This window comes from Fulmarus glacialis, unplaced genomic scaffold, assembly GCF_000690835.1.
Source record: "Fulmarus glacialis isolate BGI_N327 unplaced genomic scaffold, ASM69083v1 scaffold3638, whole genome shotgun sequence".
Taxonomy (NCBI): domain Eukaryota; kingdom Metazoa; phylum Chordata; class Aves; order Procellariiformes; family Procellariidae; genus Fulmarus; species Fulmarus glacialis.
Genome location: NW_009228827.1, coordinates 56,009 through 80,609, shown reverse-complemented (window position 1 = coordinate 80,609; position 24,601 = coordinate 56,009). Strand labels below are relative to the sequence as shown.

General features: G+C 44.6%; 1 protein-coding gene across 1 annotated transcript in view; it reads right to left on the bottom strand.

The window, feature by feature from the left end:
- Positions 1–5,423: 5,423 nt before the first annotated feature.
- MUSK (muscle, skeletal, receptor tyrosine kinase) overlaps positions 5,424–24,601 on the bottom strand; it is a 54,128-nt gene continuing 34,950 nt past the window's right edge. Inside the window, exons 10-17 of the mRNA XM_009583607.1 lie at positions 19,806–19,981; positions 19,494–19,517; positions 16,290–16,378; positions 15,792–15,951; positions 14,355–14,544; positions 13,822–14,013; positions 8,185–8,333; positions 5,424–6,100 (exon numbers count right to left, since the gene is read on the bottom strand). Coding sequence (XP_009581902.1) covers positions 5,424–6,100; positions 8,185–8,333; positions 13,822–14,013; positions 14,355–14,544; positions 15,792–15,951; positions 16,290–16,378; positions 19,494–19,517; positions 19,806–19,981 — 1,657 coding nt within the window. The remainder of the gene's footprint in view (positions 6,101–8,184; positions 8,334–13,821; positions 14,014–14,354; positions 14,545–15,791; positions 15,952–16,289; positions 16,379–19,493; positions 19,518–19,805; positions 19,982–24,601) is intronic.

The following is a 24,601-nucleotide window of genomic DNA, read 5'->3' as shown; positions in this document are numbered from 1 at the left end:
CTAAAGATTTTCCAGTGAATGAGTGCGTATTTTCTCTCCTAAGGTTGAGAAACTTGAAAAACATCCATGAGGTTATTACGGCAGATTCTATGTCTTTGGTGGAGTTGGTAAATTTACAGGATTTTTCTTTTTTTCCCCTTTTTTTCCCTCTTGCAAGTAAGAAAAAAGATCTTAGCCCTGCATTTGAGAACCACTAGCAGCTTCCGATTTCTTTATGAAATATGAAAAGCAGTTTTGCATTTACTTCAGAACTCCACACCGGCAGCAGAGAGGGGCAGCAGCTCCCACATCACCATGATGTCAGAGACTTTGCAAAGGCCTCTTGGAACCTCAAGTTTCCTTTGAGGATGTCATTACATCCAGCTGAAGATGGGAATTTTTAAACAGAATGGAAATGGGTGAATTGAAGGTTTTGAAAGACACAACAAGAAATTTGCACAGAGGGCTGACTGAAACCTCTTTCTCCCCCCGCACAAAGCATGCTTCCTCACCCTGCCCGTTCTCATACACACACACACAAACACAGGCATATGCATTTGTGAAAACACAAATAAAAGCCAAGGAAAATTAAATAATACATTACACGCTTCTGCTCTCCCCAGCCGTGTGTTACTCTCATTGCTTCAAGCAGGACAGCCGACATTACTGCTGTACTACCCAATACTCAGGGTGACTCATGACGTTGGGGATGTCTGCTTGGGCTGGCCAGTTCAGGTGATCTCAGAGGGGGTTTGGAGGGAGGGGAGCCTGGCAGTGATCGCTCTGCTGAAGATGACGGGTTCAGTCATAGGGTCAACCTTTTAATCCAGGCTAAAAAGAATGTGTCTCTAAATATTCAAAAACTACTTGGTTTTGTGATGGGAAATGCCTTGAAATGCCTTGCACCTTGACAAAACTTGGCATGTAAGAGCCAATTCTTTCAATATGATTCACTCCAACTGAAAGGACAAAAAAGTAACTCTTTTACTAGTTCATTATTGACTTTCTCAGTGAGGATAATATTTATAAAACACTTCTTTTTTCCTAAGATTTCAAGCAAGAATATTTGCAGAAAACATTTTACATCATGTTTGGAGGCAAAAGGTAAAAAAAAAAGAAAGACTGTACTTCATGGTTTGCCTGGTTAATTGTAGTCAGGAAGTTTGGTTTTAATCCCCAGTTCTCATTGTCAAATATTTGCAATGAGTTTTAAAATAGTTAAAATTCCCATAGACGTACTGAATGAGTTCATGTTCAAGAATCATGTGCAGAAAAAGGAGTTATGACTTTTTAGATAAACCCATCAGCGACAAACTTTTCTCAGCTGTGTTCTACACACAGCAAACTCAATTCCCTTTTGATTTCATACCACACTTTAATTCCCAGTACATCTAGGTGTGAGATCAGAATCCAGGCACAAATCGGGAGGGAGGCAGATGTCACTCCCATCTACACTAGGCATCTTTCACATTGGGAAAGTGCTCAAGAGACTCCAATCCATGCTGCTGTAAAAACATCCTCCTTTCTCTTTTCTTCACACCTTTAGTGTCAGGACAGGGACCCGTCATGCTGAGAGCCCAGCACTCTCCCGCTCTGACCTGGATGCCTCCAAAATGGCCTGCTCCAGAGCAACCTGACTGGCTTCTTCATTTGAAGCATCTTGTTCAGTCTATAGTCTCTTAATGTGTTCCTATAGCAATTCAACCCACCAAAACAACCATCAACCAACCCTTTGAGCACACATAATAGGCTAACTTACAACTGCAATTGCCTACAGTATAACACTGTGATATTAAAGCTGTAATAAAGCTGTTCTAATAAAATGAAATACATCCATATTCAGAAAGAAATCCAGTGCTGGAGGAGGAAGAGAACAGAGAGATCAGAATTAGTATTATCTTTTTCTGATATCTCTTTATTTTAGAAAATGTTGCACACATGAGTTACACAGGTTGGGATAATGAGAAATGTACATCTCTGCTTGGGATGTTTTTTAAAGCCATTTGTGAAATGTATAACAAACAATCACAGAATAATAATTATTATATGCCTTTGGAGAAATCAGACCAGACAGTTAGGTTTAGTCCACAATGTGTTTCAGAGGCGATTCCCTAAACCAAACCATGTTGCAGGCAGTGTCCAATTAATTACAGAATTTATGCTTTTAACATGCATTTTAAATGCAACTGTTAAACAGAGTCACAGGAACATGAGAGGATTTCTGTGCTGTTTGGCTGATCAGATTTCACAATATGTCATCCAGGATAAAGCTGTATACAATGCTGCAAATGCTGTAGGCAGGGCACTTGCAGAGGAAATGGGTACATCAAATGTGCTGCAAATCCTCTTCCTCTCCTCAGGGTTCTTATCCAGTGCCACTGACTGCAAGACTCCCTCTGCCATCAGTGGGAATAGGAACTGAAACACCCATGTCCATTTTTGATTCACCCTCTTTCTCTGCATGAATTACAAATCCAAACTAGAGACTGCAAAATATTTTTGTTTCCAAACAACTTTTTGAGTAACAAATTTTCCTTTCTTTTCTATTTTCTTACAATCCCTTTGTTTACTCCCATTCAAAATAATTTGAGTTATGTGGTAGTTATACAGAAAGTCTAGAAGACTCTGGACTAGCACACTGTATAACATGCATTGAAGAAAGCAGAAGTCTCAAACAAAAGGAGGAAAAAAGAAAGCTGTGAAAGAAGGCAAATTGTGAAAGCAATTCAACCTCCAGCTTGTAGCAAGGTGAAAAGTGTACAACTGGAGGAAACTCTCAGGGTGAAATCCAGCTACACGCCAAGGCAGCAGAAGGTCTGTCTACCATTTAATCCCCAAAGGACATCACCACTTAGGTGCTAAGCCTTCCTGCTGGATCGCGACGCAGAAGTGATTATCATCCTTGGAGAGCATGCTGCAGAGAGCTTCTCTGTGAGTTGATCTTGAAATGATCTCTTTCCTCTTACAACGCAGGAAATCTTTTCGATCCCAACCTGCAGTCACTCACTACCACACATTTCAATGCATGCTTATAATGCAAAGGCTGGAATGCTGGACAAGTAAAAACAAATTTTCCACTCTTCTATAACTGCAGGCCCATCTTCACCTGAACATGGGGTCACTGAAAGAAGGATTTGGGCTAGGAAAGTGCAATGAAAAGGGCTACCCTTCCAAGTTTGTGGGAGTCCTTTTTTCACAAAGAAAGTGAGGGAAACTTCATAGCATATGACATTACAGGCATTTAACTTCATCCCACATGAAAACAAGAAGAAAACCGAGATCATGGTTTCAAAGCAGTCTAGCTGGAGGAAATGGAGAGCAAGCAACTGAAGCCTAGAAGGCAAAAAAGCACTGTCCTTCGGACTAGAAATGGGTGTGTTTGTTCACATTAGCACATGGTGCAGGTTTTACAACCTATTCTTGTGCCCTTTGCTTGGTATAAGATATTTTCCAGATTAGGAGGAGGTGCTGGGTACCTGGACCCACACTGTTACCACATACAAGGTCTGACCCTGCCCTTTCTAAAGAGAGTGACAAAACCCCTGCTGCCACGAGCACTGCAAGCTTTTGAATTTGCACCGTCCATCACAGAGATGGAGCAGGTGCTGGGCTGTGCGCTGGGGCGCAGGCACCTCCGCTCAGCTGGGGTTGCAGCTCAGCCCTCATCTCTCCAGACTTGGCCCCTCACCCCTGCCACTGCAGAGCAGGGAGGACAGCCAGGTAGCTGACAAAACCTAATAGTATTTAAGAAGATAAGGTTATGATGTAGCAGAGATTAGCTCACGTTATAGGAAAACAGCAGAGGAAGGTACGTGCTTTCCAGTTTTGTTCTTCATAATAGTTGGCAGAGCTTTTCAAGCTTACTTTTCAGAAACCAAGGCTACTCCTGGTAGCCCTACAGATGGCTGCTCTCCACTGCTGTTTCTTGGATAGACTCAACCAGTGTGTCCCAGTTACGGAAGCCACACCGACTGCTCACTCACTGGTGCTCCTGCTCTGCTGGGATAATGCACATCCCTGCCTCCAGCTATATTTCATATCAGCGATGAGGCTCTGGGACAAGTGCTCCTCACCACACGAGGAACTAAAAGGTAAAACCTGTCCTCAGAGGAACACAATTTTTCTGCCATGAAGCATCCATTACAATCTGGAGGACTTTTAGCAAAGAAAAGACATTTGGTGTCTGGAGGTGGGCTTTGGACCGTGTGTAACTGAGGCAGTCTCATCTTTGCCCTGCACATGGACAGTCTGCAACACTTCATGTGGAGTGTGAACTCCCCCTTTTCCACCTTCTCCTAACTGGGAGGTTGTCTCTGAAGGCCACTGATGGCAGGCATCCACCTTCCTTACTTCTGTGCCTGTAAACTGCAGCACAAGCGAAGGAGGTCAGCAAAAGTTGCAGTGGGGCTTACAGGGGCTAGGAACTGCTGTCAAGAAAGGAAAACCAGAAACAGGAGGCAAAGATAGGACGGGAAAAGGAGAAAAATAAAAAACATAACCTCCACATTTCTGCAAGAGGGGCTGTATTTCTCCCTGCTCTCAGTGCAGTGAGGACCATACTGCAGGCAGAGGCAAATAAATACACCTTGGAGACCTACTAGGTGCAGGATCAGGCCTTTGAGCTGAATTTCTCCCTTAGCACCAAAGGGCTTTGTTGCAGGGGAAGGCAGGAAAGATGGGCTGCAATTGAGGCAAGCTTTTGGCTGACATCTTAACAAACATCAGATGAACCTCACTGTGGACTTCCCACTTCTGAAAATGTAAGGCTGTCTGCTCGTCATTGTAACATGAGATGCAGGCGGCTGCCGGCCGTCCTGCAGGCTCCTGTTTTGACTCTGTCAATGTTATGTTCGTGAGTGTCAAAGAGGAGGTGGAAGTTAAAAGGAATAAGAAAGTGGCCTGTGGCTTCAGAAACATCCTTTTTCTACAAAAGTAACTGAGTATGCAAAAATAAAATAGTAAACTGTATCCCCAAAAAGATTGAATTCTGCAATCTTTTTTTTTTTTTAAATAATACTTGAAAACATATGAGGAAGGGAAGAAAAAGGTAGAAGCCAAGAGCGTAAATGCAGAAGGACATGGAGGGACCTGTTACGAAGGGAAACGCCACCAGCAAAATGTTGGTTTGCTTTCCCTGGGGAACTCTGTGCTCCTGGAAATGCCTAATATAGGTACCGAGTTAACATGGCCAGCACCCTCACCAACCCGAGGAGACCAGGCTTGGTGGCCAGGGGTCAGCCCTGCCGTTTGGAAGGTATAGTCCCACTCAGGGAGGTATAGCCCACTGTAGTGGGGTGCAGTCTACACTTCTTGCTTGGCAGAGGAACAAGATGTTTCTCCTCCCCCTAAAGCAAGGCTTTGCATGGAGCCACCGCTCAGGAGCCCATGGGCCGGTCCCAGTCAGTCTGGACAAGTGGACATGGGGGACCACCTGGGCACATCCCTCAGACCGATGGGGTGGCCACAGCCCTCTCGTACATGCGCTCCAAGATGCGGTGGATGCTGGCAAAGCCTGGCCGGTCAGCAGGCAGCTTGCTCCAGCAGAGGCGCATCAGGTTGTAGAGCTCCAAGGGACAATTGTCTGGGCAGGAAAGGACATTCCCATCCCTCACGTAGTAGATGACCTCCTCGTGAGCCATACCGTAGTAGGGCTGCATGCCGTAGGAGAAGATCTCCCACAGCACCACCCCGTAGGCCCACACATCAGACTCTGTGGTGTAGCGGTTGTAGAAAATCGATTCAGGGGGCATCCAGCGAATGGGGATGGCATCGTTCTCATTTGCTTTGTAATAGTCAGCCGAATACATGTTCCTCGAGAGACCAAAATCGGCAATTTTGACCACCATGTTCTCCCCCACCAGGCAGTTCCTGGTAGCCAAATCCCGGTGGACAAACTTGCGCTCAGAGAGGTACGCCATGCCGGCAGCCACCTGCTTGGCGATGCAGAGCTGGCTGGTGCAGCACAACGCCAGGGGGTTGGGGAGGCAGATCCGCGTGTCCAGGCTACTGTGCACCAGGCTGCAGAAGTTGCGGGGCGAGCGGTCACGCAGGTACTCGTTGAGATCCCCATAGGCCATGTACTCGAACAGCAGGCACATCGGTTTCCCAACAGCACACACACCTGGAAGAAGATAGTGCACCGCACAGGTCATTTGGGTAGCAAAGAGGGTTCTGTTGTGCAAAACCAAAAAAATCCAAACATACTTACACAAAGAGGAAACTTTCAACAATGCATGAAGGGACAGAGAGAAAGCTGAAGCATGCAAATACCATCAGGTTTGCATGCATCCCTTTGTGTCTTTGAAGCTCCTTCACCAGGGGTCTAATGCTGAGCTCTGTGGGAGATGCTAACAAGTAATACAGTTGCCTGATTTGTCTGGACATCCCAGGAAAAAGATAAACTTTTGAAGTTAAGTTTCGTTAAGAGCCAAATCCTGCTTAAGTTGGCATTAACAGAAGTATTGCCTCTTCCCAGGTGCAACTGGAAGGATATACTTTCAGGAAGTCACCTTTATAGTTCTGATCATGGCACTTTTTAATTCTTTTGTTTGTTGTAATTATTGTACTTATACTGATATGGGTGTAGGGGATACACATATGCAGGAAGACTTCAGGAGTAATCACAAGAGGGGCATGTTCAAGGGTTCAGTGGGATACTTGAAATGCAAAGACACTCCCACTACAACTTCTTTTGGATTTTTCTTTTTTTTTAAATAGCTCATGCTAAAAATGTTGGTTGCAGAAATCGCATTTTGGCCTCACAGATACTCAAAAATGAAAGACGAAGAAAAAACAGACATCAGAAAGGAGAGATTTGCCATATCTGATAGATGCAGAACCTAGCCTCACTGAAGGGCACATGTTTGGCCCTACACCACTTTACTGGGGGCCAGCAAAGGCCAGTACAGGACCCCACTCCCACCAGGTTTACTGAGCATACAATGATATGGGAAAAATATTTGCGTGCCTATTATTAAATTGCCAACCAGCAAAAGCCAGCATTTAAAATGTGTGTGTTTTGCTTTCTTAGGGACATCATTTAGCAATTGGTGATCCAACTTATTGTGAAATCTGAAATTCTTGTTGATGACCTAACACTTGAATCTTTGAGGAAAAACAGATAACTGTTCCCAGTGTGATAAAATCAGGATCTGACAAGCATGAGGAGTGTATGTGAGAGCTTTATCGTCTAAGCTGTCTTCAACAACATGGCTGTTTTCTCCACACCCCCACAATGTGAAACTAGTTTATTCCTGTACCTTTGCCTTCTCCTGACCTAAAATGTGTCAACAATAAACACAATGCTTATTTGAGTTTGGGGCATTTCCTCATTTTCTTTTCTGTAGCCAAATTACTTGTATCAACCCAGCTTTCCCAAAACTGGGATTTATCTATTTCCAAATTTTAATAGGAGCTTCCTATTAAAATAAATTAAGATCTCAGCTGCCTGTTCACAGGGATCAGATCTGCATATGACAACTTAGAGCAGGATTGCCAGGTGAAGGTGGCTAGCAACATCTACTTCAGTCAAAAACTGAAAATTTACTGAAATAAAATTTGGTCGGCAGCTTTCTTCACGGAAGAATGCCCTATTAGCCAAGCTGCGGCATCGAGACTTTCTAAAATACCCAGTAAACCAGGGTTTCCCTTCAGCTGGGAAAGGAAGGGAAGGAAGAGATGATTTTTGCGGTTAGCTTTTCTTATTTGTTTCATTTTGGTTTTTTAATGCTGGTGAGTGTTCAGACATCACAATAGTAAGTGGGACCCATAAAACTAACAAAACTTGTGCCTGGTTTTTTTAAGTACCTGCAAAATAAATCACAGCTCCAGGAAGCTTGTGCCTTCCCTGTAAGACATCTGTGCCAATGTTACTAAACTGGAAGCAGAGCTAGGCGGGAATATGGTCAACAGTATACTCAACGCAGGACAAGGAGGGTTTGTTACGATGCACCATCCTGTTAAAGTAACAGCATCGGACCTAGATTTTGAGGCTTGTTCTGGTGGACAATTTAGCAGAGCATGCAGTGGCACATAGAAAAGCTCACCTCTTTTGCAAGAGGTGTTTTCTCTTGCAAAAGAGACCAGCATTGCCATTTGCATTAAGCACCAGTCATGCATGTGTGTTCATCCCTGCACCCCCCACAACCCCACAGCAGATTTGCAGAAGGTGGTACCCTGTAGATGGGCGCCTCATTCAGATGATACCTAAAAGCTTGACGATATTCGGATTGTCGAACTCTGCCATGAGGGCTGCCTCCCTCTGAAAGTCAGCCTGCATGTCTGCTGACGCTTCCTCCTTCAGCATTTTCACTGCCACCATTGTGAAAGGCTCGTACGGCAGCAGCCCTGGGGCCCTGCAGGGTGAGGGGAGAAAGGAAAGCATCAATGATGGATGCATACACACCAAATGTAGGGTCTGTTTCTGGTGCAAAAGGATAGGCTGACAGAAAAAAGAAAAGAAAAAAAAAAGGTGGAAGGCCCCAGCACCAACTGAAGGAACATGAAAGACCATATTGACCTCTCAGGCATGTCTGCATTGCATAGTACAGAAACATTTAATTTACTTCAGGGGAACTAAATCCAGTATAGATTTTTTTGATCACTGCTCTTTCTGCTTACAGATTCTTTATCATGACTGGTAAAAAGACACATAAATAGCAGGTTGGTACGCAATAACATCTCCCTGGGTTGGAGGTCACACCAGAAACTTCATGGTCGGCAGGATGGACTCTTCAGTCTGAACAGTTCAGTTTTGGGGTGTAATGACTGAGCTTACCAGAGTTAAAAATAAACCTATTTTATATGAAAATGTTGAAAGAGCCTCTTTTCACTGCATCTTGTCCCATACCTGGCACAACGGTGGCATTGGTACATCTGGCTACTATTAGAGTGAAAGTAACAATTAGAGTAAGTATGTTCCCCTGGTTTTGTAAGGAAAATAGCCTTTTGCCACTGTTCTCTGTGTGTGTGTGTGTCTCGTGTGTGTGCCTGTAATTCGACAAGTTACAAACCCATTAGCTAATTTCAGCTGAATTTAACATGGTGGAGCTGAGGTCTAGGAAATAGTTATGCTCCTGCAAGTTTTGTGGAAACAGGTGACAGGACAGAAGGGACAAAGCCTACATGTGCCCTGTCTGAAGAACAAGGTAATGCGTGAATACACCCATGTTAAGACACTGGTGAATCTTCAGCTAGAGCTTAAAGACACAAATCCATAGGAAATAGAAATTCCTGACTTAGTGCAATCACAGACTAATTTTGTTTTCTTATCCACAGGTCACTGCGCCCTCAACAAGTTTCATTAGATAGGTTTGCCACAGACTTAGGGGTAGTTGTTGCCAAAGAAGAGTAACTTTCCACTCTTCAAACATGTGTCAAACCTCAGATGTGCATTTTTTTGCCCACACAAACTCTTCCCAGGAGCCCTGCAGTTAAAACACGCTTCTTACAGGTAGCTAGCCAGAGCCCATGGAGAGCAGCGCCCATTTACGTGTTGTGTTACTATGCTGGCCCAACTGCCCTCCCGTTGCTCAAATGCCAGGTTATTTTACTGCTCAGTAGCCCAAGAGGAGGTTCCGATTTCCAAAGCAAACTTCCAGTTTCCTTGTCATCTACTCAGACATATGGCGGTTGCAACAGTTGCACTTGGATTCTGTAAATGTCAAATGTCAGAAGATGGCAGGGTGCCCATCGAGAAAGGAATCTCACAGGTGGCCAGATCGCAGCTGAGACGCTCGGGCGAGGAGGTCCAGCACGCCGGAGCAGAGGAGCAGACTCCACACTTGTCTGCTACTGCCTCCCTTACAGCAGTCTTCCTTTTTTTCCCCTGTGCTGGCAGCAAGTTTCCAGTCTAGCAGGAGGGGAGAAGTACCAGCACCTACCAGCTGCTGTCTAATCTCAGTGCTCGAGAAAGCCAGTAGCAACAGCCTGAAGAAACGAGTAGAGCATTTAAAAGTAAAAAGAGGAGGGCCTTTATCTCTTCCGAATAGCTTCATTATAGATTACCACTCATCACTGGCTAGGAGACCTAGTGCAGACCTAGTGCAGTGCCAAAGCAGGGGCAGGCACAGCTCCATCTTGCATGCTTAGGAGAGAGAAACTCACCCCAGGCTAAAGCCTGAAGTACACCCATCCGTCTACTCTTCACTGAAATCCTGTAATGTAAACTAACGTAAATGTAACTTAAATGAGATTAAGCTGCACAAAGCTTCTTAATGGGCCTTTAGGCAACAGCAAGTAGTTTCACCCTTGGTAACTCATGTGTTACTCTAGCCCAGTTCTTAGCAGACCTGGGAAAATCACACTGATCTGGAACAGAGACAGACTCTGTTTGTAGTCTTGGCAGAAAGCTGTTGAAGTTGATCTCTTTGGTGCCTAAAAGACAGTCTTTGCACAAAGGGATAGGGCATCTCTGAAGGGAAAGAATGGGAAGCTGCTGCTTCTGAAATTCAGGCGGCGGGCCAGAACATGGAGTGTTTTCTAGAAAATAGGTAAATTTTTTCTAGAATTGGGAAGCATCACAGAAATTACCTTGGATTTCCTCTCCCGTGATTATCTAAATGCTTAGGAGAAACATCCACTGTTTGTGCACGGAATGGATAGCAGCTGTCCTCACCTTCTTCACCATCAATGGATTTGTGCAACACTGGCAGCATTTGGCTTTTAGGTACCTGCCATTCAAAGAACTAACCAGCAGTGCAGTTGGGGATTTCGCCCTAAGTCTACCTACAGAGAGTGCCTGACTTGAAGTTTCCAGCCAGGTTTTCTTTCCGGAGCAGTAATTGTGAAAAAACTGAGGAGCAGCTTGAACCTGTATTTGAGATTGTGTCCTGTCCCCCATCTTCCTCAACATCACAGCTGGGTAGCTTCTGTTAGATCATTAAATGATGCAATTAACATCTATTGAGGCTGGTGGAGACCTACCTTTATCCTATCCTGTGGAGAAATTTGTATGTGGGCAGGGGAGTGCTCTGAATTGTCAGGGGCTCGTTTTGTTTTGTTTTGTTTTAATTAATATCCACACTGTTTTTCAGCTATATTTGAGACACTAGGTCGAAGAAACACCCTTTGCACTTAGGGAGAACATGAGGAGACTCCCGTCAGAGAAACTCCTACCTTAGGGACAACCTTGTCTCTTGCAGAGACCATGAGCTGTACCTTTGCAGTGGGGGTCTACTGGCCTGCTAGCAAAGACCCCACATCCAGGCTTTTAGGCAACCCTGGGCTTCAGACTTAGCCTGCACCACACAGCTCCAGCTCTGGGAGAAAACTTGCATGCTGGTCTGCGTTAAACCATGCAGGGCTGGTGCTCTGGTGGCGTGTGGGGCCAGGCGTCGTCCTCCCAGAGGCAGAGGATCCTCAGTCTGCCATCACGACCCAGTCGGGATAGACCTGAATCCTGTTTTAAGGACATCTGTTAGGGTAACTGGTTACTTCCTTATCCTTTCCAGTGTGAAGCTGCCCCCGGTGAAGACGGCAGCCTTTCAGGAGAAGCTAGTAAATGATAGCCAGACGCTTCCTGTCCTAACATGTTGCTTGACCCAGGAGTGAGTAAACACTGAATCAGGACTCACAGCAAGCCAACTGGCAAAGGCATCGCTGGCACCGTCCACAGAGCTGTGTTTACAGGAGAGGGAGAAACATGAGACCAGGAGAAGTAAAAGGGTTGCTAAACTTAGCTCGAGATGTCCATTTAACACACGTAGACAAGTACATTTTATCCATCTGAGATGGGAAGGCAACAATTTGAGTTGTGATAGCTTCAGTAACCTGGAGGGATGCACAGCTGGCACTACTGGATCAGCAGTCTGTGCTGATCTGCCAGCGGTGCACAGAAATGCCAGTGACTTAAATGTTGCCTGGAAATATAAGGCCTTGAAGGGACTTTTCATAGAGATATTAATAAAAATAAGGAAGCCCCTCAGAAGCAATATTTCTGTGGCTCCTTCCTTGAGCCACAGAGAGCAGGCGTTTCTCAGGGTATGGTACTCTCCACTTTGCAAATGCTGGCTAAGAAGATGTGTTGCTTTTTTTTTCCCCCCTTCTCTTTTTCTCCCAGTTTCCACTGACAATAGCAAAAAGGTTTAATTAAAAGAAATTGCAGCACTGCGGTGGAAGAAATCCACATAAAAGGTCTCTACATCACTTTAGCACTTGCTTAACCCAGTGCTTTAGTGACATTTGAATGCCCTTTGAGAGGTCCTGCTTGATGTGGGTGAGAGTCATTTCCAGCTCAGAAAGGTCTGTGCAGCACCTAAATTACATTTAAGCTCCCAGCACAGGGCCAAAGGAGCACTTGGCAGGAAGACCACCTGCCCTGCTCACACACCCGCAGTGTGGCGAAGACCCCCTGCTGTGGGAGCGGGAAGGCGACGCTCCGCAGGGCATCCCGAGCGCTGTGCTGAGGCTGGGACGAGGGCTGCCCTGCGCCCTGCCGCAAGCACAGCTGTGGCGCAGTTCCTACAGCCTTGTTCTTGTTTCAAGCTCAGATGCATTCAGCTTTGCCATCCAGGCTAACAATCAATCACAGGCTAAGCATCTGTGATTTTCCCACTGCGCACCCTTCAAACTTCGTTATTTTTAGCTCTCTCTGTATTAAAGAAAAGTAAGCCTGCATCTCTTCCATCAGAAAAAATGCGTCCCTTCATTAGAAAAAAAATCCATCATGGCTATTGAAACTGTTTCCCCGCTCTAACAGATTTAACCTGTGCATAACTCATTTCCTAGCAGATACATCAACAGCATAACTATAAACATTAAAAGTATCTGCAATTATGACTGCTTTTTTGCAAGGAGAGTTCTTTGTCTTTGAAGTCAATAGGAGCAGTTCCACCAGGCAAGTATTGGCCCGTGGTGGGACTCTGATACTCCCCTGGTTTTTTTAAGGTCATCATACACTAATCCAGATACAGCTACAAAATCAGCCACATCCCAGACTTGTTAACTGTAAAGGACAAAGAAAACCATCCTGAGTAAACATGGAACTGGACAGTCTATCTACTTTCTTTCAGGAATTTAGGGATGGGATTTTCCAAGGAGACCAGTACTGGCCAAAGACTACCCTGCAGAAATTATGGACTCTGTCAAGGCTAACAAGACGCCCTCTATCACCTCAGTCTAGGCAAGACTGGGTTCATCTCTGGGTTTTTCAGTGAAACATTTTTCACATTTGAAGAAGTGCATGATCTCACCTCCCATGAGATTTAACAGAACTGGGATCTCATCTAATACCTTAAATTTAGTACAGGCAGCAATGGCTGCAAATTCCAAGAATAAAAAATAAATTAAAAAACTAAAGGGGACACAAAAAAAAATTGTTAGCCTGAGTGGGTTGGGTTTTTAGGGGATTTTTGGTTTGTTTTGGTTTTGCCACTGGATCAAATAGAAACTGGGTCAGGACCTAACTGTAGCATGACACATTGCCCTCTGTGGTAATTACTGGCCAGTGTTGGCGTTATAATGGAGGACACCACACACTGACAATTTGCAAATACTGGGAAATGCAAGAATTTCACAATAGGTCACATGTCACAGGCAATACTCTTGGCAAAAACAGCGGTGATAAATTTAGCTAAGCTTTTACACCAGACTTCGGTATGTGAGTAAGACATCTACCAGAGAGAATATGCAGGAGAGTCATTTGTGACAAAAGTTTAACAAATATCAACAGAAAGCAGTGGACAACAGAAACAATTATTCAAGCCTGAGTGTACCATTTGGTACACATGCATTTGGTTTTGGTTTGAGTGAATAAATTTCCAGTGCCCAGATAAGTGGTTGCCCAACTGCCAATTTTTCCCAGGTACCTCCATATAGAGAGGGCTCACACACAGGCCGCTTTACCTTGCTTGGAAGACTCTCCCAAATGCTCCTTCCCCGATATCTCTCACATATTCAATATTGTTCCTGGGATACTCCAGGCTGAGCAATTTGGGATTGAGGAGAAGGGGCATCCGCTGGTACATCGGGTTGGGGTGCAGCCGGTCCAGGAGAAGTTCAGAGGGCAGAGTGGTGAGCGTCGGTGTCTCTGACTCTCTGAAACGAGTAGTTTTCGGTCAGTGTCTGCACAGCCCCCAACCAGGAGATAACTATCTGCATCTCCACAGGCGCTGGTTTCTTCTGGGATGGAAAAGGGAGGTGCAGCAGGGCTGTTGAAAGAGTCTTGCAGCAAGGTGTCATGCCATGTCCCCAAAATAGCCACCAGGCCACCTTCTTCTCTGGCACAGGGACTCGCCAGAGCTTGCACTAGTCTGCCACAAGCAAATGGAGGGCTGCTCCCCCCCCACCCCAGGCATTCACAGGACTATGCTCTCAGAAACAGGCAAGTCCTCTTTCAAAGCAGCATTTGTTGCCTTGAATTAAGTCTCGAGCTTTACCTTTTTTTGTTTTTCCACTGCTTTCGCCGACGGCAACAAACCAGGGTGACAATGCCGAGGATCACAACCAGGGCAAAGCTGGAGATGATTGAGATGATAACGGTCATGGAGTACGTAGGGGAAAAGGGAGGAGGAGGGGGGAGATTTGGAGTCTCTCCATTTGGTTTTCTTGTTCCTAGTGATAACAATGCTGTAATGCAAACAAAATCAGAAGGTTATGCCTCTGCTAGTTTATAGGGCTTTCTCTAAGAGGTGTTTACAGAGTCAGCCTGATGTCCTGGGAATTACTGACATTGCAGATACAATCATATGACTGCATGAGAGGACCATACTAGGGAAACCTGGTTTGCAGGAAACAAAACCCATTTCTGCTTCCCAAATATGAAAACCCAGGATCTGGTAAAGACCAGCTCCCATTGATCTGGGAACACAATTTTGGTAAGGAATGTTTGCAAGATTTACAGATGGGAGATCACATCTGATGGTCTCAACAGTATTCAAAAATAGTAATGTCTGCAGTGGGAAAGATCAATGGTCTACAATGTGGACCACAATGTATCATGTGTCCTAAAAGGAATCTGCAGGGAGGAGTGTAAGACCAAGTAAGTACACAGTGATACTTTCCTGAAATATCCCCTTGCCTCCAACAATTTGCATCTCAGTGTCTTTATGGGGCAAATACGATAAACTAGTGTAAAATACATTTGGCGGTGTACATTAGGAAAAAAAATTAACATTCAGGCAGCCACCTGCTGAGTACTTTCTGAGACATTCTAGAAAATGCTAATCTGTACATGCAATGATTGATAACAGAAAGAAATTTAAACCATTCTTTTTAAGGCCAGCTAAACTGATACTGACTTGTGTTCTCTTAAGTCCACAGCACCCCTGTTCTCTATGCAAGTAGAATTGTCTTATTTCCAAACATTGAGATCCAGAAACTGTGCATCTTGGGTGAAATATGTTTCAAAAATTGTTCTGTTCTTTGAACAAGAAATAATAGAAAATTTAGTTTCAACAGCACAGAGCAAACATCCATCTTTTTCAGATTTGTTTTTAGTTAGGATTATTTTTTATTATTGAAAAAAATTGCCAGAAGCAAAACAACTTTGGCAAATATGCCCGAAACCCTACCTTCTCCTCAAAACACATGTGGCACATCCATTTCTCGTAGTACCACAGGAAATTTTATTTCATCCTTTGGCCTTAATATAATCTGGGGCAAGGTGCTCGATTTGCCTGTCTTCATCTTCCCATCTTAAAGGCGCATGTTACACCTTCTGGTTAAAGATGGTGAGTGAATCTATGAGAAGAACCAGGACTGGCCGAATCCAGAAGACAGAACAGGTCGGTGCAGCGTGAGCACTCAGGATGCAAACACCTTACACAGCCCCAAAACAACCACAGTGGCAGAAACCAAAAATTGCAATTGCCTACCATCTCCACAGGGAGACACGCTGCAGTATTCCCAGGTCACAGATGGGTCTTTCGTGTAGCACCAGGGACGTTCATTCTCACCTCCTGGATTGCGGCAGTAATTCTCGGCATCAGACAGCTCAGGGAAAACCTGAGGAGTCCTCCTGTGCAAGTGGGGAGCCTTTATGGAGGAAACAAATTGGATTAGTGTTTCAGTATAAATTTTCCTGCTGGTATTAGCAAAACAGAACCAAACAAAACAAAGGAGCAAGGAAAGGCAGGGTAAATCAGTTTTTCAATAGCCCACCAGAATGATAGAGAAAGCATCTTGCCATGGGAAGGGGAACTTGCAGATTAAAATACGAAGAGGATGTGAAACACCAGTGAACTCAAGAATGAATGCAACCTGTCCCCCGCTCAGCCCTTCCACTGGGACTGGGCTGCCTGGGTCTGGGAAACTTTGGAAAAGCAGACCTCGAGCATGGCTCTCTGTTTAGTGGGTCTCACACTGATGCGTACCTGGTCGCTCCACTTCTGGCAGGGAATGCCAGAGGCCGTGATGTTGGCCCAGCCCTGGTAAAACTGGCCATTGCCACTGTAGCAAGTGCCTGGGGAAAAAAACACACATGGGATCAAGGCATCTCAGACCATGTCTTGCAGCGGGGACTCACAAGAGTAAACTTCATGTCGTTACACAAGAGCATGTAGCAATTAGCAACAGATTTGAAGCGCATAAAAGGACCAGACAACTGCAGGCAGGGAACTGCTTAGCCTCCCGTTCACACTTAAACGGATTTTGAGCTCAATAAGTAAGATCAAATCTGATAAAACTCAAAAGAGGGAACCAGAGCTCTTTCAGATTGAGAAAACAGGCCATGCGCCTGCTATGGTTGCACTGCATCTACCCAGTTCACAGCACTTCCACACAGAAAGTGCAGAGCAGAACCCCAGTGAAGCCACCCATGCCAAACTAAGGCAGAAAGCAAATTGCAGCGCTGGTTCCATGATTCCCAGCCTGCACTCTTACAGGGGCACTAACAGGAAGACACCCATGCTCCTGGGGTAGGTAGCAAAGGGCTGGGATTCATAAAGTTCCATGGTGGTATCCCTCCTCCCTGCCTCTGTACAGTGCTTGTCCTCTTAGACTGAATGTTTGGAAACAGCCTATGGTTTCTAGCATGCACGGAAACCACACACTGAAGGCAACCTCAGATCTGAAGGAATAGTATCAGTATAAAATAATGTTCTTTATAATACACAAGGCTTCCTCCGGTTGCAGAAAAATTAAGCAGAAAATCTTGAGAGGATTTTTACTGCAGGAATATGTTCCCAAAACATAAATGTAGACCACCTGTCCTCATAGGAGACTTTAATGCATGCTGGCGTAATCTAGGAAGCAGGAAGACAACAGAGGAGATGCGGCTTTACACACTTTAACACAGGCTAGCTAATCTTATGTAAACTCTGCTGACCACGGGCTAACATTCTGGTTGATGGCATGTGTTAGGGTCCACTGCATTATTAACCTTGTTGGATAAATTAACAAGACAGCAAACACTGTTGTCATAATTTTATTTTCTATTGTGTTCTTAAACTTACAGCTCAGAAAAACAGGAGGAAACCTGAGCTGTTCTAAAATAAATTTTTTAAGCAAATCTTTTTCAGCTTCATGAAAGTTTTGTATAAGTTTTGATCCAAGTTGGTGACAAAGGCTATGTGTTTTAATTTATCCAAGCAGATTGTCCTATTGATCCTGTAGAAGGAACATAGTAAATGCATCATGATGACTCTCTGCTCTTTCCTTCTTGCATCACCCCCTGCACTCAGGATTGCAGTTATGGGTCTTTTATGGACCCTTAGCTTTCTGAACTTTCACCAGGCTCCAGGCACTACACATGGGTAGATAGAAACACCACCATGACAATGTTTGCTCCAGGTGAGTGAGCTCAAACAAAGAGTCAAGTTCCTGTAGCCCAAGGCATGCAAACACTTCAGTATAGGAATGGCCGTGGACTTCATAAGCACACTCAGCCCATCACAAATGCAAAGTAAAATGCTCTAACTTGGACCTCTTTGACTGATACGTAAGCTACCATGTTATGCCTCACATCTGCAACAAGCTAGCAGCCTCCACATGACTAGCACCTTTAGCTCTGCAGAGGTGTAAGATCTTGTTAAGCTGCCCTAGGACATAGCTGTGTATCTGAGCCCAGCATTTTAAATGTCTCACATTTAAAGGCAAGGAAAGCAATGCCTGAAACCTGCCTCATGACTGAACTAGTAACCAACATGAAAAAAATTTTTGCATAGATCTGAAATAAACATCAATGTGACACCTTACAGGAGCAATATGGAGAGCTTTAGGGGCAACAGCAACACTAAGAAAGCATCCCTGTGTCCTTAGTGGCCTGCAAAATGCAGATGCTCTCATATGTAGTCTTGCTACAATGAGTACAGAGGAAATAATACAGGTGGTTCAACCGGGCCATCTTTGATGGGCAAGCTAAGCAAATACGGTTTGGTTCATGCTCCCCAAACCTTTGTGCACATAACAGTGACTCTAAAGTAAAAAAGAGGGGACAATATCACTAAAATGTTACTGTTATGTCTTCCTGATTCATGACCAAATGGTGCACATTTGTGCAATGCCACCCTGGGAAAATACAGTGAAAGCTGAACAAAAAGGTCACACATTTACACAGGAGACAGAGGCCATGTCCCGAACTTGCTAACATCCAAGAGGAGGCTGGAACCATTCTGTGAATGCACCACTCATTTGCTGGCATCCCTCTCTTGTGCTCCTTTCCCCAGGAAGGGGGTGGCTGCAGCTGTGGGCTGTAAGCGTTAGGCAATGATGCTGGAGTGCCCATGAGGTGCTAAGGCGCTTGTCTCCCAGGTGTGCAGCGCTAGGCAAACAGGAATGGGTTGGCCAGGTGGAGCCGAGGCCTCCCCATGAAAGAAAATTCCCCAGAAGTCTCGATTTCACCTTTTTCATTTTCTCTTTCCACGTAGAAGGTGTCTGCCACTGCCAAATCTGCAGACCTCGCCTGCTCAGAAGCATGGCGGGAGGGAGGCACTGTTCTTCCTTTTTCCAATGGGACAAGTTCAGTGGCTGAGCTTTAAACTGCAGTTGCATGTCAGTTGGAGGAGCTGGATGTGCATGTTTCAGCCTTGACCAGCAGCAGGCCGGGAGACCGACAGAAGTCACAGCAGTGCCTCGGGGGATGGCTGGGTCTCGCCATTGGTGACGGGGGAGTCATGCGAGAAACGGCCAGACTTCAGAGGTGATTGGAGGAGAGTGCTGGGGCCTTTTGGATAATAAGATCTTGCAAGGCCAGCCTGATGTAGGTAACCATGTTAGTAACAGCATATAAGGCTGGGATGACCTTGGTAGCAGTATCAGAAATACCAAATATGGGTAAAGCAAAACTAGAAGCAATGGGTAGAAAGGGGGAACAGCTGGAGGGGACAGTACCACCTAAAAGCACCATGCCTCTCTAATCGCCTTCAACAGTTACCAGCCCACGTTCTCCCCAACCCTTGAAGACCTGGCAATGTGTCTCCCCATGCCTTGGATGTGGAAGCTCAGGCATTCCCTGGTAATAACCTGAATCCAGCCAGCCAGGACCAAAGCAAAACATAAAAATGCTATGCGAGCTGCACCTTCAACAAAGAATATCATGCCCACCTCTAGAAATATAGACCCTGGAGCAGTCTACTTACTGGTTATATTCTCCTTCTTAAAATCTGTAAAAAGACAAGACAAGACGTAAGGATGTGATATAACGCTTGCTTAGGAGCGTGCCACGGGAAAAAGTTCCTTCCCAGCAGTGCTTAAGCTGCTTGTTTCTTTGCAATGGCACCTGAATGGCAATTTTGCCATCATTAAGGCTGTCACACTTCCATGCATAGGTGCTGACAGGATGGTACCCACCGTCGGCCTTTACTTTAGTTGTAAATTATGGATTGCATCCCTCCCTCCTACCTCACCAAGAACACAGCTCTCCAGACAACAGGCAGTGTGTGCCACCTTACCGAAAAAAGGGATGCGGGTGCAGGCGCTGGGGTCCTGGTGCAGGCTGGGCAGCCTGTTGCATTCGGGAAGAGTGAGCAGCATCAGCCCTGGCTTGTAAATCCCCTTCTGGGAGTTTTCCTCCATTGAGAGCCATTCCTTAAAGCAGTAGAGATCCTTTACAGCAAGGCAATTCTCTCTACATTATTTTGCAAAAAACAGTGAAATACAGTAGTCAATGGCTTGATAACAATGGCTGCACTTAGCAGTGCTGTGCAGGAGTTATGCAGACTGACAGAAATCCATTAACGGGACTACGCTTCTTTAAGCCAGTCTGTCTGGCTCATAAACCATAAAGGAAACTCCATATAAAATGTAACAGCTTCCTTTAGGAAACCCACAAAGCTACATTTTTAATGAAGCAGGGTTATGCTCAAAACACAACACACATCACAGTCTGTGAGGAGTTCATTCCCATCTTTTCCTACAGATTTATTGCCATCTTCTACTAATAAACATCATGTCTGGGAGTTACCTTAGCATTTTTCAGCACATTCTAAAAATCTCACCTGTCTTCTGTAAATTGTACATTAAAGTGTCATCTATTAAAGACAGGAAGTGAGCTGCAATTCTTAATCTTCTTAAAATAAATATTTGCCTGTATTTTTAATCTCACAGAATCACCCATGCAATTTTCTTCTTTTCTCCACAGACACCTTTCAGTCCCTTTCAGCTGTCTGCAGGAAAACCTTTACAGTGCCTGGTAAAACAAGAGACCTAACTGTTTCCTACCTAACGTATTACCTCCGTAACGATGTGAAACACTCACTGACAAGAAGTGCTTTGGATGTTTAAATGTTCCTTAGATCAGAAACTGTTTGTGAAGAAGGCCACAGCAAAAATATCTGCTCTAGCAAAAAAAAAAAACCAAAAAACCCCCACCAAAACTGTATCATACTGGAAAATTTGAGGGTTTGTGGCATTAGTCAATTTATTGGTGATTTGCTTATTTATGTACTCATTCTTGAGAGCCTGAGTTGCAAAACCATCTCTGAGGTCATGTGCAGAAATTACTTTTGCTGAGCTCAGCTGAAGTCCTTTGCGGATCCACATCCTTCCCTACCACCACACCTGCTGGCAGGTGTGGGAAAGGACACAGTGATGCAGAAAGGTACTGCTCAGGTCTGTGGTGAAGGTTTTAGCAAATTCATCACCTGGTAGGCTGATGCAGTTTACCTACTGTCTGCCAACAGTTTTGGCAAGAGCAGATGGTCATGAGTTTCGGTGATGACTACCAACGCTGCAAACCCTCCAAAGCACCTGAAGGACAAAGGCCGTTGGGAATTCTAGCAGAGCAGCAGCTCTTCTGCAACAGTAATGGATGCCCTTCAAGTTTCCAGGCTGAAGCCATCGAAGCCCAGCTGCCCCGTGCTTAGTTTTAGCCAATGCTGGTTTATTCCTTCCTCACTTCCATGAAAGCCATAATGCAGCCAGATGGTGTAATTTATCTTTTTTATGTTAAACAACACTGGAACAGGAATGACCTTCTGAAGTACAGGAATGTTTAGCTAGGGAAATGAGAAAATCTGCATTTGAAGCACTGACTGACACTTGGGAGATCTGGACTGCATTAGCTGCCTTCACTCCTGAAGCCTGAGCATCCTTAAACAAGCCACTTATTTGGTGTGCAACTGCAAAATGCAAAAGACCATTCCTCTGCAACCCTGTCCACTCCAGTGCTAAAGGCAGGTTACAAATCCACCCCAGGAGCATGGTGAAGCAGCCAGAGGGAGGAATGGTCAGTCTCCTCGAGCTGGATTCATACCATTGTTATAACAGTTAATCCTGAGCAGCGAGAGCTTGGTGAGATCATATGCAAAGATTACTTCAGATTATTATTAGAAATTTTATGTCATGTAAATGACAGATGGACAAAGAACAGTAGCAGCAGAAGAGGACAAGTGGTCCAGTAGCATTTTAGGACAAAGGGCTGTTTAAGAGGAAGTGGGGACACACACAGACTCAATCAAAGTGAGACGTTTCCCAACATGAGACTGTTCCCTGCAGCCTGATCACTTCCTATCAGCAGTGGTTGAAACAGAAATTGAGTTTTTCTTTTGCTATCACAGAAGCAGCCAGTGGTAAAAGGCAGATGTAATCAAGAATTATGAGATGAGGCATCACTGTTCCTTAAAAACAGTAAAACTCTAATTTTAATCAAATTGCATCTTAATTTACATGAAGTAAAATTTTTCCCATATTGTTTTCTTCTGTTTCACTTCATCTTGTTTTACCCCCCGATTATTTTTATAAAAGCTTTACTCAGTCTGTTTGTCAGTTATTCTTGCTAGCTAGCTTCCAAACCAAAATGAACATAAAAAATGACATGGGGAGAGAAAAAATGGTGCAGAGAATAAATAACAAGACAAAAACACATGAAAATATGTCAAGGGAAATAAGTCCCTCAAAAACTGGGAGAATTCTCCAGTCTCTGAGATAGTTAAATTCTTACTCATTAAGTATTTCAGCTGAAAACTGGTGTAGTCTAGCCAGTTTCTGCAGAGAGGTATAAAGTTGTCAGTAAAAAGCAGATAAGATAATTGGAAAGTAACCAAGACCATGGGAAACGTGTTCAAGAGCCCCCAGGGATCTTAACAGTTCAGAAGTACATATTAGATGTCTGAGTTATAAAAAGGAGTATTGGTCTAGGGTTTTGGAGGAACTGTTGTCCAGCTGATGTGCTCTGGGAAGAGGAAACAGGAAGGGTGCCGTTCCAGGGCTCTTGTCATGAAGAAAGCCGCATTTAAATCTGCATTAAAATCACGAGGAAAAGTCATTAAAAGGAAAAAAACATAACATTGACTTGTGGGTTTGAAGAAAGATGATGCCAAGCAAGTCCATTTAGATTTAGACATATTTGCAAATGCTGTGCCTGTTAGCTTGACATCAAGTGCAGATTTATGCTGATTTATATCACTCTGACTTCAGAAGTGCCCTAGAAATGCAGGTCTTCAGTCAAATCACTGCAAGTTCTGGTCCTGCAGGCTACTCATGAGCAGGGGTGAATTAAGTGAGATCCAGATCTCACTGAAATGCCTTGTGGAGCACTGTGCAAAATCCTTAGCTGACAAATGTGCTGTGCATGTGTGGCTCAGATATAAATACTGTCACACATCTTGAAAAAAGGCAGAGAGGTCATGTACTAAAGGGCACAATGACAAAGAGCAGAACAACAAAGCGGCAGGGAGGAGTCTGCCAGCAAAAAGCAAGTTTCAGTACTTGGCTGCATGATTATCTGTGGATACTTGCACATACACTTCTTTCATAGGATATATGCCACTACTGTGCTGGCGGAGGAATACCAAATAGCATAGGCACCAAATAGAGAACACAACATATTGTCAAGCTTCGTATTGGGATTTTCCTCTGTGCCTTTGTTTTAGAGATATTAAAGAAGGAGCAATCAGAAAAGTCCAGATTACAAAGACAACATGCTGCTGATTGTCCTGAAAAGCTCCTACCTAACGGGAAAAATAATTGCCAATAGATTACATCTGGCCCAATTCGAGCTGGTGGAGTGCTTGCCATGTCTGCAGAGACAACTTGTATTTTAGTTGAGACACTAGAGTTGGGGCTGCTCTCCTGATAAACACAAATCTGAATAATCTGTTTTAAAATGTGGTTCAAGGAAGACAAGAGCAAAGTACTGCACTTAGGCAGGGATGTCAGTTGCTCAAACATGAAATAGGGAATGACTAGACAAGAGTCCTGCAGGGGCTGAAGATGGACATGAACCAGTTGTGGCCAACAGTTATGTTAGGAAAGAAGAAAGCTTCACCCTGAGACATCTACGTGGGGCTGTCCTCTGCAAGGCACACCAAGCAATCATTGTTCCATTATAGTTAACACTAACAGAACCTGGGCTGGAGGCTATATATATTTAGCACTTAAGGAAAGATGAGGAGCAGAAGCTTCAGAGGCCAGAACAGCAAGAGCTATGAGCACAGCTTGGAAAAACCTGCTTTATTCTAGTCTGAGAAGTTGGGGAAGACATAAAATCTCATTGCAAAGAGGAAGGGAAGAAACTTGTCTCCGTGGCCGTGGTGGGAGGACAAGGAGTAATGAGGGAAGGGCTGCTCAGGAGGAAGGAGCAGTGTCTCTGTCGCTGGGACGTGTTGCACAAACACCTGTCAGCAGTGGATTAGCTGTAGTGGGAGATGCTTTGGACTCCTCGAGGTCCCTGAAAGCCCTGTTTCAATGCACATTTCCCTGCATATGGGAGGATACAACAGCCAGACGGGAGGTTTGGTTTAGTAGGTACAATTACACGGGCAGTGTCTCTCATGTAGTCTTTCCTTTTTTCATCTTCGTTGTGGTGGGAAGCGCTGAATGAGTAGTGTATTGCCTTGGCCAGATTTGTTGTACATGCTGTCATATTTAGTCAGAATTCTGAACAAGCAATTACTTTTGACAGTTATAATGAGTACATACTGACCTAGTAAGATTTAAGTGATAGCAATATGTTAATTATTTTAATCAATGATGTCATTTAAATGGATATTTCTTTTCAACGCTGTCTGCTAAAGACCTGATATAACACAGACATCTGGGCCTGAAAGTCAGTCCATACCCTAGCAATGAGCAGAGAGAGAGCTGGATCAGATCTTCTCTGTGAGTACAGAGGAGAGAGCAAAGGGAAAACCCATGCAAACCTAGAGGACCCATTTCCACTCAGTGCTACTGCAGGTCTGGACAGACCCTCACCACTCCCCTGCTGCCTACGCATCCCCACCAAATGAAAGTGAAAGATAAGTATTTC